At 47.6% G+C, this 13674-nt stretch overlaps 1 protein-coding gene across 2 annotated transcripts in view; it reads right to left on the bottom strand.

Moving 5' to 3' along the window:
• The window catches only part of AKAP6 (A-kinase anchoring protein 6), a 424676-nt gene that overhangs the window by 295022 nt on the left and 115980 nt on the right, over positions 1-13674 (bottom strand). The window contains exons 1-2 of one of the 2 annotated variants that reach the window (XM_073639079.1): positions 9852-9972; positions 8867-9118 (exon numbers count right to left, since the gene is read on the bottom strand). In XM_073639079.1, coding sequence (XP_073495180.1) covers positions 8867-9118; positions 9852-9854 — 255 coding nt within the window. In that variant the 5' untranslated portion in view covers positions 9855-9972. Of the gene's footprint in view, positions 1-8866; positions 9119-9851; positions 9973-13674 lie in introns of those variants that run through there. The other variant, XM_073639078.1, reaches the window with a different exon arrangement.

Here is a 13674-nt window from a genome sequence, read left to right as displayed (position 1 = left end):
GTGATGATTTCTGCTACACATAGCGGTGCTGGTGCCCTGCTTTGTGTAGCACAGGAAATTGGACAATTGACGCGCCCCCTGGGCCATGTTCAGGGGATACCCGGAGCCGGATCTGGGTAGGGGTAGTAGTCCTTGTGGCGGTGACCCGGTCCGTGCCCAGGGTGTCAAACTAAGTGGCAGTCTATGGCAGTAGATGTTAATTTGATCGACTACGCCACCCGTTGAGTGCGGCTTTGAAGCCGCCGCTGCAGAGCAGTCCGCTGAGGCCGGTGGTATATGTGCAGCAGTGATGGTATAACCCCCAACGGGAGGGGTATGGCCTCAGGGCAGCAGGTGTGGATGATGGGTGTAGTTATGTTGTAGAAAGGAGAGTCAGAGACTTGAGGTGCAGTTTCAGGGTTTTTACTCACGGTTGTTCTCTCAGTCACTCTGGCCTTGAGTGACCACCCGAGCCGTGCTGCGTCCACCAGGTCCTGGACTCGGCTAACCCCCAGGCAGTTCTGGAGCGTGGTCCTGAGCTCCCTTCTCCCTCTCTGTCTCTGGCCATTCCCACCAGGGATCCACCTTTGGCCGGCTCCCTCGGGTCTCTTAGTGGTCAAACCTCCTCTGGGTTCCCTGACCCTATGCTTGGTGTGCCTTTCTGGTGGATTTGGTGAGGGTCGTGGCAAATCTTGACCACGACCTCCGGTTCCTGGCTGAGGATAAGTGGCCTCCACCAGTTCGGGTTCCGGTACCCGTGTCCGCCAACCCTTCACCCTTTTTGGTCTGATTCTGGGTTCTTAGGGTTCCTTCTGACTCTGCTTCTCTGGGCCTTTCTTCCTCCTCTCTCTCTTCACTGCAGGCTTGGCCCTGGAGCTGGGCCCAGCCGGAGCCACAGCTCCCTGTCAGCCCTCCTGGCTGAGCTCCTCTGCTAAAAAGACCCTGTCCTAAGATGGTGCCCACCATATATACTCCCTCTATGTGTGAGCCCAGGTGACTAGCACCCAATGAGCTCCTAGCTTTACCCAGACTACTCCCCCTATCTGCCCCTACACTACTGGGATGTTCCACCCCCCTCCCACTCCAGCCAGGGACAGACGCTGTCGTACCTGCACATTTACTTGGTGGGAGTACCGTAGTTCTGTCCCCCGGAAATGGGATGTATGTAGTGCATGCAGCCTACTGAGTTCAGTTCCACACTCCATCCTTACCCGGGAGTGGAATACCACACCTCTGGCTTGAGGTGTAATACCCCTGTAGCAGCCGAATCCTCAGGGTGCTACATTCCCCCCTGGTAAACCACAGCACGTCCTCGGGCTGTAAAAGAATAAAATATCCAATAACATACAATTTTTTTTTTTTTTAAAACATCATAAACATATAAAACACTATATATATATCAGCAGCATAATACTCTTCATATAAAACTTTTCATTATAAACATTCTTGTTCCTCCGGCCACGGTGCAACTTGTGACCGGGTAAAGTGCAACAGTCTCTTCTGGAAAAAACACAGTTCCTTATAAAACCAGTAGGAGGCGCCTTAGAAAGCGCAACTATATACAAGGGGAGGTGGCCGCTCTCAGTCCTCGGCCAGTGGGATTAGGGAAGAATGACCGCTCTCAGTCCTCGGCCAGTGGGATTAAGGGACATACGGGTAACAGTTTAATTTGCTGGTCCCAACGGGGACTATTATGGTAACAGTTCCTGTACCCTAACGGGTAACTATTTTACAGTTCCATTTACCGTACTTTAGTAGCGGCGTCCTCCTGCTCCCTCCTCCGTGTACCCTTCAGACCCGTCCGGGTCCTCTTGCTCCTCCTGACACCTCAGCTCTTTCTCTGTCAGTCGGTGTACATGAAGGGCATAGGGTCCTTTGGCACATTGGTGCCGGGTGAAGGTGACCTCATCACCCAGGTAAAGGTCACGACCTCTGTGTCCCTCCGGTAGGTGGGACTCGACATCTCTTCTGATCACGAAGACGTCGCCGGGCGTGTGATGATCTCTGATGAAGCCCCAACCGTGCTGCAGTTGGAATTTGATTACAGTCCCGGTGGCACGGGGACCGTGGGCTGCACGGGGGTTCCTTCGGGTCCGGCTCTTTTGTTCTGCACTCTTTACTTGCAGCCGCTCCTCGCGGACCCGTCTCTCTCTCCGTTCTCGCTCAAAGACTTCCAACTGCTGGCGGCAGCACTCCGCACGCTCAGTTGCGGCCGCCCGGGTCTCCTGAGTGAACCCGATGAGGTCTCCTCCTGCGGGGTCCCACTCAAACTGCGCCTCCTCTAACGAGAGCGGGGTCATCTTGACGGGCGCCGGAGCCGGGATTAGGGGCTCATCCAGGGGTCTTTCTTTCCGGAGTCGGGGATGGTGGTACTCCGGTGGCCACGCAAAGGGCTGCCCATCCGGGCAAGTGTGCTGGGCAAACAAGTCTTCACCCAGGTGCGGCACAGTGGAAGTTGAGGGCGCGGTGGTGGCAGCGGCGCCCGGGATCACTAGGCCTTGCGACCAGGCTTGGGGTACCCTGAAGGTAAAGGGCACCGTGAAGACGGCGGCGCCCGGGGGCACTCGGCCTTGCGACCAGGCCGGTGGCGTCTCCTGCTTGGCCGCGCTCAGGGTTGAGGCGCGTGACGTCACAAGGGGCGTGGTCGCGGCTCCTGCTTGGGGCCTAGTCTGGAGCGGTAGCGGTGCGGCAACGGGCACGATCGGTGGGATTTCGGGCTCTGCGACGGGGAGCGGGGGTAGGCTTACGGTGGCTGGGCTTGGGGTAGTGACGTCCCCTTTACTTGCCTCCGTCTCTTCAGCTCCCTCTGCGGCGGCGTCTCCGGCCTCCGTCCCTTCTGCATCCTCTTCAGGGGCAGGCGTGCTCCTCGTTGCGGGTGGTGTGCTCCGCTGGCGGGTTCCAGCCTGCTGGGCCATCTCCCTGCTCCATTCCGTCAGCGTTTCTCGCTGCACCTGGGCCATCCTCCGTGCGAGGCCCTCCAGCGCGGTCTGTGCACGCTCCCGGTCTCGGGGGAGCTGTGCCAGGATCTCCACCAGGTCTTGTGGGGTGGTTGCTTGCATCAGGCTCCTGACCACAGGGTCGGTGCTGCCTGCCTCTCCCTCCATCTCCGGGTACGGCTCCTCCAGACTCCTCCAGGCTGCACCCATCTTCGCTCTTTTGTTCTGTATCCGCCCACACTCAGGGCGGTCCTGGGGCAACTTGGTGATTGTCAGTTCCAGGGGCAGACCCCCCACGCTGATGGACATCGCTAGCATCGCAGCCTCTGCTGGTGGGGGCGGTCTTCGTTTTTGGCGCCATTCTTGGTCCTGGCCCACGATGGGAGGTCGTCTCTTACCACCCTCTGGCACGCCCATAATGGCGTCCGCTCTGCCAGGGCGGGAAATCTTCCCAGATGGCGGGAATCGTCTCCCAGTGGCGGGAAACTCTGTGGATGGCGGGAAAAAGCTGCAGATGGCGGGCAACCGGCGGGAAACGACCCGTGATGGCTTCCGATGGCGGGGACCCTCCGGAATTGGCGGGAGACTTCTTTTTTATGGTACAGATAAACTTTTCTTCAGGCACGCAGTACCCGGTGGTTGCAGGCACGTTATCCTGCCGACTACGCCAATGTTGACGCGCCCCCTGGGCCATGTTCAGGGGATACCCGGAGCCGGATCTGGGTAGGGGTAGTAGTCCTTGTGGCGGTGACCCGGTCCGTGCCCAGGGTGTCAAACTAAGTGGCAGTCTATGGCAGTAGATGTTAATTTGATCGACTACGCCACCCGTTGAGTGCGGCTTTGAAGCCGCCGCTGCAGAGCAGTCCGCTGAGGCCGGTGGTATATGTGCAGCAGTGATGGTATAACCCCCAACGGGAGGGGTATGGCCTTAGGGCAGCAGGTGTGGATGATGGGTGTAGTTATGTTGTAGAAAGGAGAGTCAGAGACTTGAGGTGCAGTTTCAGGGTTTTTACTCACGGTTGTTCTCTCAGTCACTCTGGCCTTGAGTGACCACCCGAGCCGTGCTGCGTCCACCAGGTCCTGGACTCGGCTAACCCCCAGGCAGTTCTGGAGCGTGGTCCTGAGCTCCCTTCTCCCTCTCTGTCTCTGGCCATTCCCACCAGGGATCCACCTTTGGCCGGCTCCCTCGGGTCTCTTAGTGGTCAAACCTCCTCTGGGTTCCCTGACCCTATGCTTGGTGTGCCTTTCTGGTGGATTTGGTGAGGGTCGTGGCAAATCTTGACCACGACCTCCGGTTCCTGGCTGAGGATAAGTGGCCTCCACCAGTTCGGGTTCCGGTACCCGTGTCCGCCAACCCTTCACCCTTTTTGGTCTGATTCTGGGTTCTTAGGGTTCCTTCTGACTCTGCTTCTCTGGGCCTTTCTTCCTCCTCTCTCTCTTCACTGCAGGCTTGGCCCTGGAGCTGGGCCCAGCCGGAGCCACAGCTCCCTGTCAGCCCTCCTGGCTGAGCTCCTCTGCTAAAAAGACCCTGTCCTAAGATGGTGCCCACCATATATACTCCCTCTATGTGTGAGCCCAGGTGACTAGCACCCAATGAGCTCCTAGCTTTACCCAGACTACTTCCCCTATCTGCCCCTACACTACTGGGATGTTCCACCCCCCTCCCACTCCAGCCAGGGACAGACGCTGTCGTACCTGCACATTTACTTGGTGGGAGTACCGTAGTTCTGTCCCCCGGAAATGGGATGTATGTAGTGCATGCAGCCTACTGAGCTCAGTTCCACACTCCATCCTTACCCGGGAGTGGAATACCACACCTCTGGCTTGAGGTGTAATACCCCTGTAGCAGCCGAATCCTCAGGGTGCTACACAATCATGGCTTCAAGTCTCCTATGGAGACTATTGAAGCAAGTAAAAAGTAGAAAAAAAATGTTAAAAAAAAATTAAAAAAATATAAAAGTTCAAATCAACCCCCCTTTTGCCCCATTCAAAAGAAAACAATAAAAAAAACACGTTTGGTATTGCTGTGCTCAGAATTGCCCGATCTATCAATATAAAAAAGTAAAATATTCCGAACGTTAAACGGCGTAACGAGAAAAAATGCCAGAATTACCTTTTTTTGGTCACCGCAACATTGTAATAAAATGCAGTAACAAGGGATCAAAACACTGTATCTACCCCAAAATGGTATCAATGAAAACGTCAGCTCGGCGCGCAAAAAATAGATCCAGAAAAATGGAGACGCTAAGGGTCTCGGAACATGGCGGAATTTTTACTCTTACAAAATGAAGATTTTTTTTTCACCACTTAAATAAAAAAGAACCTATACATGTTTGGTGTCTGTGAACTCGTAATGACCTGTAGAATCATAATGGCAGGTCAGTTTTAGCATTTAGTGAACATGGTAAATATAAAACCCAAAATAACGTTTGGGGTATTGCGCTTTTTTTTGCAATTTCACAGCACTTGGAATTTTTTTCCATTTTCCAGTACATTATATGGTAAAATCAATGGAGTCATTCAAAAGTACAACTCGTCCCGCAAAAAAATAAGCCCTCACATGGCCATATTGACGGAAAAATAAAAAAGTTATGGCTATGGGAAGAAGGGGAGCAAAAAACGAAAAGGCAAAAATGAAAAATTGCAAGGTCGTGACCCCTTAAAGGGGTTGTCCAATTTCAGGAAAGTGCGCTCCAAATTTAGTAAAATACATATAATCTCAGCAGGTACTCACCCCACCTATCAATGTCTAGCGATTGCTCTCTGCTGCTGATCCGGTCCCGATGTTCTAACTAGAGCAGTGATGTCACATCAATAACGCGCGTCACGTCATCCCTGCAGTCACTACACTGGGTGCAGAGCATCAGCAGGAAGCCGGCGCTTGGCCCAGGGAGCATGAGTACCGGCTGAGCTTGTTAGTTTATGTATTCTAAACCTGAACGTTTTTCCACGTGGACCAACAGTCTGTGTTGAAAAAAAAACGCAGCAGGTGCTGTTTTTTTCAGATGGCACTCATCCATAGATATTAATGGTCGCACGAAAAAACAGATGCCCTACAGACACCATCTGCATGGTCTCCGTTTTTAACGGAGCCATTGTAAAAATGATATATTTATTATTTTTTTAATTGCGGATATAAAAACTTCAGTTGAACTGAATTTAGTGAACTTCAGTTGTATTTGTAGATATGTGTCATAATCCATTTGTATAAAAAAGAACCTGATTCTGTGATTGCTAACAGAATTAGCAGATCTTAAAGGTGTTGTTCAGGATTTAAAGAAAAAAAACTACTTTTCACCAAAAATAGTGCCACACAGTCCCCCAGGTTATAAATGGTATTGCAGCTTGACACCATTCCGTTCAATGCAGCTGAGCTGCACTACCAAACACACAGCATGGACAGATGTTGCGACAGGTCTCGGTCCGAGTGCGATGCGACAAAACATCGGATTGCACTTGGGCCAATATTATTCTATGGGGCCGTGAACATGTCCAATTTTTTTCCCTGGACCGAGTCTGTCATCAAGGAAGATAAAACAAAACACAGAGTTTGTCCAAAGAAAAAAATTGCAGCATGCACAATTTGCATCTGATATTCGGATCGCACTCGGCCGTGCAAGTCAATGAGTCCATAGGAAACATCAGACTGCACTTGGATGACATCTGAGTGCAGTCCGATTTTCATGGCCTGACACAATGGGGAAGATAGAGAATTTTTTCTTCCATCTTCTCCTCATCTAAAAAATCGGATCACACTCTGGTCACACTCTGAAGAAGCACAGTGCAGGTATAATCAAAGGCATTTTGTGTCATCCATACTTCATCAAGGTTTACACTTAGTTATTTACATTTTTTTTCTGAGTTGAAGAACTTCAAAACCATATTAGTTATTTTTATACGTCTTACACTTGATACAAACATTAAGACAAAAGTTTGAAAAAGTATAAAGTCTTAGGTTCTGATTCATCAAGATCTTTCAACTGCTGTACACCAGTGCCAGAAATGTTACTCCAGTCAGGGACTGGTGGACTTTTGTGGCGTAAATTAGAATGAATTTGTCAGGCATACTTCTTCATGCCTTGTCATGCCCGACCTCTGCCCACTTTTCTAAAAGTTGGCAGAGATGACTAGAATAAAATGCCAAAAGTCACAACATTTTTATGACATTTCAATCAGTCTTTTTACAGAAAACTGCTTGATGAATAAGGCCCTAAGAGTTTAGAAGCAATAAGAAAAAATGTATTCAAAGGATTATTCCCACCTTCATAAATGAGTATTTTTGGATAGTGCTTCTAAATACAAGCACTTTTGCAATTTACTGTTTATTAAAATTTTTAGCCGTTCTTGAGATATTAAAACTTTTCTTTTCTTTTGCATTGGACTCATTGCCTACGTGACCGACCACCACTGCTGTCTAGCATTTGTGGCCGAACATGCGCAGTGCTTACAAGCTCTTTTCTATTGAGGTTATTATAAGTAATGTTTTGAAGCTGACGGGATCACTGGAGCATGTTGTTATCTCCTAAGCCTGGCCAACTTCAATGCAGTGCTTAAAAAAAAGACAGCAGAGGTGGTCGGTCTCCTAGGAAACAAGCTGTATACAAAAGAGAAGTGTTACTATCTTAAGAACGGCTGCAAATTTTAATGAGCAATACATGGTAAAAGTGTTTGTTTTTACAAGCTTTATCCGACAATATCCATCTAGGAAGGGAAGAAGTGGAGGTGAAAGAAGGGAGGGAGGAAATAGTGAAGGAAGGAAGAATTGAAATAAAGATGCATGGAAGGAAGGATTTAAATAAGGACGGAAGGAAGGATTGAAATAAGGACGGAAGGATTGAAATAAGGACGGAAGGATTGAAATAAGGACGGAAGGAAGGATTGAAATAAGGATGGAAGGAAGGATTGAAATAAGGATGGAAGGTTTGAAATAAGGAAGGAAGGAAGGATTGAAATAAGGACGGAAGGAAGGATTGAAATAAGGAAGGAAGGATTGAAATAAGGAAGGAAGGATTGAAATAAGGATGGAAGGAAGGAAGGATTGAAATAAGGAAGGAAGGATTGAAATAAGGAAGGAAGGATTGAAATAAGGATGGAAGGAAGGAAGGATTAAAGTACTGAAATAAGGACGGAAGGAAGGATTGAAATAAGGAAGGAAGGATTGAAATAAGGATGGAAGGAAAGACTGAAATAAGGAAGGAGGTATTGAAATAAGGACGGAAGGAAGGATTGAAATAAGGACGGAAGGAAGGATTGAAATAAGGATGGAAGGAAGGATTGAAATAAGGATGGAAGAAAGGAAGGATTGAAATAAGGATGGAAGAAAGGATTGAAATAAGGAAGGATTGAAATAAGGATGGAAGGATTGAAGGAAGGAAGGATTGAAATACGGAAGGAAGGATTGAAATAGGGAAGGAAGGATTGAAATAAGGAAGGAAGGATTGAAGGAAGGAAGGAAGGGTTGAAGGAAGGAAGGAAGGATTGAAGTAAGGATGGAAGAAAGGATTGAAATAAGGAAGCAAGGATTGAAGGAAGGAAGGATTGAAATACGGAAGGAAGGATTGAAATAAGGATGGAAGGATTGAAGGAAGGAAGGAAGGATTGAAGGAAGAAAGGATTGAAATACGGAAGGAAGGTTTGAAATAAGGATGGAAGGAAGGATTGAAGTAAGGAAGGAAGGATTGAAGGAAGGATTGAAATAAGGAAGGAGGGAAATAAGGCTTTAGTGAAACTTCTCAGCTAGTCATGAACTGTGAGAAAGACTACATGTTCCCTGTACAAACCATTTTGCCATTATTAAATTATCATCTAAATTTAAAAGGATCATGGAATGGGAATAACAGTGGTAAGAAGAGAACAAAATTGGTTCTGAGGCATGCATTGGGGGAAGATGTATGACTTCCTAGCTAATATTTTGGGTTGGTCTGAAGGATATCATTTGTGCTTTTTCTTGCCTCTTGTTCCTCCTTGGTAAACGCCTGCAGGATGTCGGTCTGCCGTGTATAGTTGCCGTTGCTGTCCTGCAGCCCCTGTAGGATCCTTTCCCTCAGGACCAGCACAGACACCCGCAGCTGATGCCACAGGAGCTGCACTGTATGGATATCAACAATCACATTCACAGAGTATGACAGGAGCTTCAGGGAAAACTCTGTGTCCAGCAGAGCATGGATCTGTTCCACGTGATCTGAGATATCCTCACAAATTTCCTGCCAGACAGAGAGAAAATCAATATTAGAGAGGAAAATACACCAGCGGGTGAAGTAGAGACACACCGATGAAGGACATTTATCTACAATAATACATCAACAAAATGATAATGAAATACCAAAACGTGCAAGTTATTAAAATATTTGCAATTAGCTTAAATGGCCTAAAACTAAAGGAAAATAAATAAAAAGCATTGTTAACATATTTCTTAAAGGGTTAGTATGAGCAAAGGAGCCACAGCACAATGATCATAACACACAGCATATCTGCCCTGAAATAAACCTCTAGGATAAAACTTTTACCACAACTGCGAAAGAAGTTTTTGGTCCCCGAAAGAGTTTGTGACTTGTTCCTACATTGTGGCCATTCCTGGCGATGAATTAGGCTGTTGTCTTTGTATCAGTGAGCGTGGCACTGGGCAGCCCCTGGTTGTGTCTGTGCGTGTCCCATGACATAAGAGGACAGCTGCCATTACACTTTCAGCTGTCCAGACATTTTGCTACTAAAACACACAAACACACTAAGCTGTTTCGATTGCTTGCACTGTCGGAGGCATTACCAACAAAGCTTAACATTTCCCTTTACGGCACGTACGGCGGCTTCCATTGATCTTTCACGAGTATACAATGTTATATACTTGCACCGTGGGGTTGCATGGCAGCACTTTTTACAAGCAAACTCATTAACATTTCCTACAAGAGTGTTTCATTGAAATACGGACTATAAACATACCATAAAGAATAATGCAGACAAGTCCAGCCATGGAGCCTGCACTACACCCAGCAATTGTCTCCATCAGCGAACCTTAAAACAATTACCAACACTGAAAATGATCCCCGCGGCCGGACCCTACCTGGCCACCATGTACGCCTCCACACCTGGTCTGTCAATCAAGCCGGGGATTTAGGGCCTTTCCCAGAGTCAGAAAGGGCTGTGAGTCGGCACCATGTCTTCTGTGAGGCTGGTCGCTCAATGACCCTCCCAAGGACTATTTTTAGGAGCTGATTTCTCACCCAGGGGAATGTGATGGAAGATGGGAGAGACTCTTTAACCAGAAGCAGCCTAGAAGGCTGACACATTTCACTGTCATGTTAGCAGAATACATTTATCTGAGCTTTACTGCTCGGTAATTCAGATTACCCTGAAATATATCACAGTATTATTGAGTTACACTGGTAATGGATGGCAGAACAAACGGTAACTTAGAGATATCCTCAGCTATATTGAATGAGCCGTGCTCAGAGGGCTTACATTTTTTAGCTCGCCTACATCCTGCATTATAAAGCCTTGTGTAGACATGTACAATACTGCGTGGAAAAAAATACTGCAAAGTAAGAATGCTTTAAAAAATAGAAATGACAAAAGTTTATTTTTTAATTAAGAAAATACAAAATGAACAAATGAATAAATAAAAGAGAAATGTAAATCAACTCAATATTTGAGATGGCTGCCCTTAGTCTTCAAAACATCAATTTTTCTAGGTACACTTGCACACAGGGAGATTGTTACAAACACCTTGGGAGAAATAACCACAGATCTGGGGATGTCGCTTGTGCAAATCCTTCATTTTCTTTGTGTAATCGCACACAGACTGGATGATATGAGATCAGGGCTCTGTGGGGATCAGATCATCACTTCCAGGACTCGTTTTTTTTCACTGAAGAAGATAGTTCTTAATGACATTGGGTGGATGTTGGAGTCGTTGTTCTGCTGCAGAATAAATTTGGAGCCTATGGTATTACATGATGATGGTATTACATGATGGCTAAGTATCTGCCTGTAGTTCACAGCATGGAGGAAACCATTAATCCTGACCATATCCCCAACTCCATTTGCTGAAATGCAGCCCAAACTTGTAGGACCCTCCACCATGCTCATTGTTGGTTGCATATACTTATTATTTCACCACTTTCTAGCCCTTCAGCAAACAAACTACCTTCTGGTACAGCCAAATATTTCACGTTTTAACTCATCCGTGCAGAGCTCCTGCTGTCGTTTTTCTGTCCCGCGGTTCCTATGTTTTCATGCAAAGTTGAGTTTCTTTGGCCTTGTTTTTACATCAAAGATATGACTTTTTAGTTGTAATTTGTCCATGAAGACCACTTCTGGTCAGACTTCTCAGAGCTGGGTCCTACTAATTGCTACCAGTTCTGAGTTTATGGTTTTGCTAAACATCTTATAATATCGAAGGGAAGTAAGCATGTTGTATATTTCATCTGCAGAACTAAGTTTCCTTGGCCGGCCCCTATCTATGGTCCTCAGAGAGACTGGGAGAGACTTTGCTGATGTAGTATTACTACCTTGCGTCTTGTTTCTGTGTTCACTGTTGCCACGGTGTATGACCTGTGATGTAAAAGAAGAACAAAGTGCTGGAAGTGATGATATGGCCGCAACAGAGCCCTGATCTCAACACAGTGGAGTCTGTCTAGGATTCCATTAATAGGTAAAAGGATTATCCACAGAAGATCTGAGGTTAGCTCTCCAAGATGTTTGGAACAACCTCCCTGCCACGTTCCTTCAAAAACTGTGTGTAATTGCAAGTGTACTTAGAAGAATTGATGCTCTTCTGAAGGCAACAGGTGTTTACACCAAATATTGATTTGATTTAGATTTTTTTTTGTTCATTCATGTTGCATTTTGTTATCCATCTATCTACACATACACACATATATACCATTTTCTTATCAGATGGGAATAACCATTTGATTTTCATATGCTTTTCTTTGTTAGTCTTTATACTCCTTAACATTGAAATTGTAACACCAAGAAGGAAAAGTCATGTTGTTATGGATAGGATCACATGATCGCTAAACAACATCCTAATACTATGCAAATGATGAAAAAAATGGAAACAATTTTAAAAACATCTTAATTTATTCAGTATCAAGTATGCTATCAAAGAGGTTATTAATTGCATTCTTAGGAATAGTTCTGCCAAGCTGAATGCATTTGGGCATACAAATCATCACGATTCGCAGCTGGCAGCATCCTTTACAATTGCTGACCAATGACGTGCCCAATGTGTTTAATGGTGGACAAGTCCGAAGACACTCCAGGCCATGGTAGCATGTTTGGGACACGGCCACTGCTCACAATGGCATGAACAACATACAATCTAGCAATACCATGTTGAAAAATGGCTCCTTGGACACTTTCATGTTCCCTTGTGAAGGCTTCTTTATGGCGTCACCGGATATCATGATATATGATGATTTGTGTAAATGACACGCCCCCTGGGCCGTGTGGATACCCGGAGCCGGGACTAGCAGATGCTGGGGATTGTAGTCACCGTGGCGGTGACCCGGTCCGTGACCCAGGGCAGTAAAACCAGGGCAGTCTATGTGTATCTGGTTTAAATAGTCCAACTACGCCACCTGTGGATTGCGGTTATGGAGAACCGCCGCTGCGGAGCAGTCCACTGAAGCTGGTGGTATGTGCAGCAAGTGTAGTATAACTCCCCACAGGAAGAGTGGAGCTTCAGGGCAGCGCAGGTGAATGATGGTGGTTGTGCGGGGCGTCCCAGTGCAGTGAGTGCTGGCGCGGTAAGAAACACGGAGACAAGATGATGCAGTCCCAGGGTCTTTACTCACGGTTGTTAGTTTCCAAGTTATACTGCAGATCATAACTTCCCACGTCGTGCTGTGCGTACTCAGTGAGGGGCTCAGTCCACCCTCAGGTATCTCCAGAGCACTTATCAGGAGCCCGTTCTGTGTACCTTCCTCTGGCCTCTCTCCTTGTACCTCACACCTAGCGGCACCTCTGTCCAGTGTCCTCAGGCCTTGGCGGGCGACATGTGTTCCGTCCCCTGGCCCTATGTGGCTACCTTCCTGGTGGCTGGTGTGGACGGCCTGCTGTACTTGAAGTGCTGCAGCCTCCGGTTCCCAGTTGAGTCCTGTAGTCTCTGCTGGTTGAGGGATCCGGTTCCCTTCTTCTGGTCTGACCCCCCTACCTCCTGGCAGCGGCGGGCGTACGGGTGGCAGCTGCACGGCCCGTACCCCTAGGGTCCCCTCAGTTCCTGTCCTGGAGCCTTCCCTGCTCCCTCTCCTCTTCTCCTCTCAGACTTGGGCCTCAGTGGCTAGGCCCCCCTCACTCTCCTCCTCTGACTGAACTGACCCAGATCAAAGATGGCTACTCTATTTATATGCTCCTACTCAGGACGCCCAGGATCTACGTCCTCCACCCATCCACTACTTAGTTCCCCCTCTCTAAGTGGTTCCTCCCACTCCAGCCAGGGATCAGGGACAGTTGTGCTCTCCCTTAGGAGCATTGTCGCCCTGTCCCCCGGAAATGTGGTGTAGTGAATGTAGTGTTAGGGTCCTGAGCCATACTCCTTCCTTACCTGAGAGTGAGATACCACACCTCTGGGTGAGATGCAATACGTCTCTGGCGACCGAACCCTCAGGGGCGCCACATAAACACTGTTTGAAGAGTTAGGCTTGATATCTGACATCTATTTTCACTTAAAGTACAGAATAGATGACTACACACCACTTTTGGAAACTGACAAAACCATGTGGACAATGTCAGGAGGGGGCCTTCATGAGGGAACTGGTCC

Source organism: Phyllobates terribilis, unplaced genomic scaffold, assembly GCF_046119375.1.
Source record: "Phyllobates terribilis strain yellow unplaced genomic scaffold, ASM4611937v1 Scaffold_7__3_contigs__length_470593459, whole genome shotgun sequence".
Classification (NCBI taxonomy): Eukaryota; Metazoa; Chordata; class Amphibia; order Anura; family Dendrobatidae; genus Phyllobates; species Phyllobates terribilis.
This window is presented reverse-complemented; position numbering and strand designations above follow the sequence as displayed.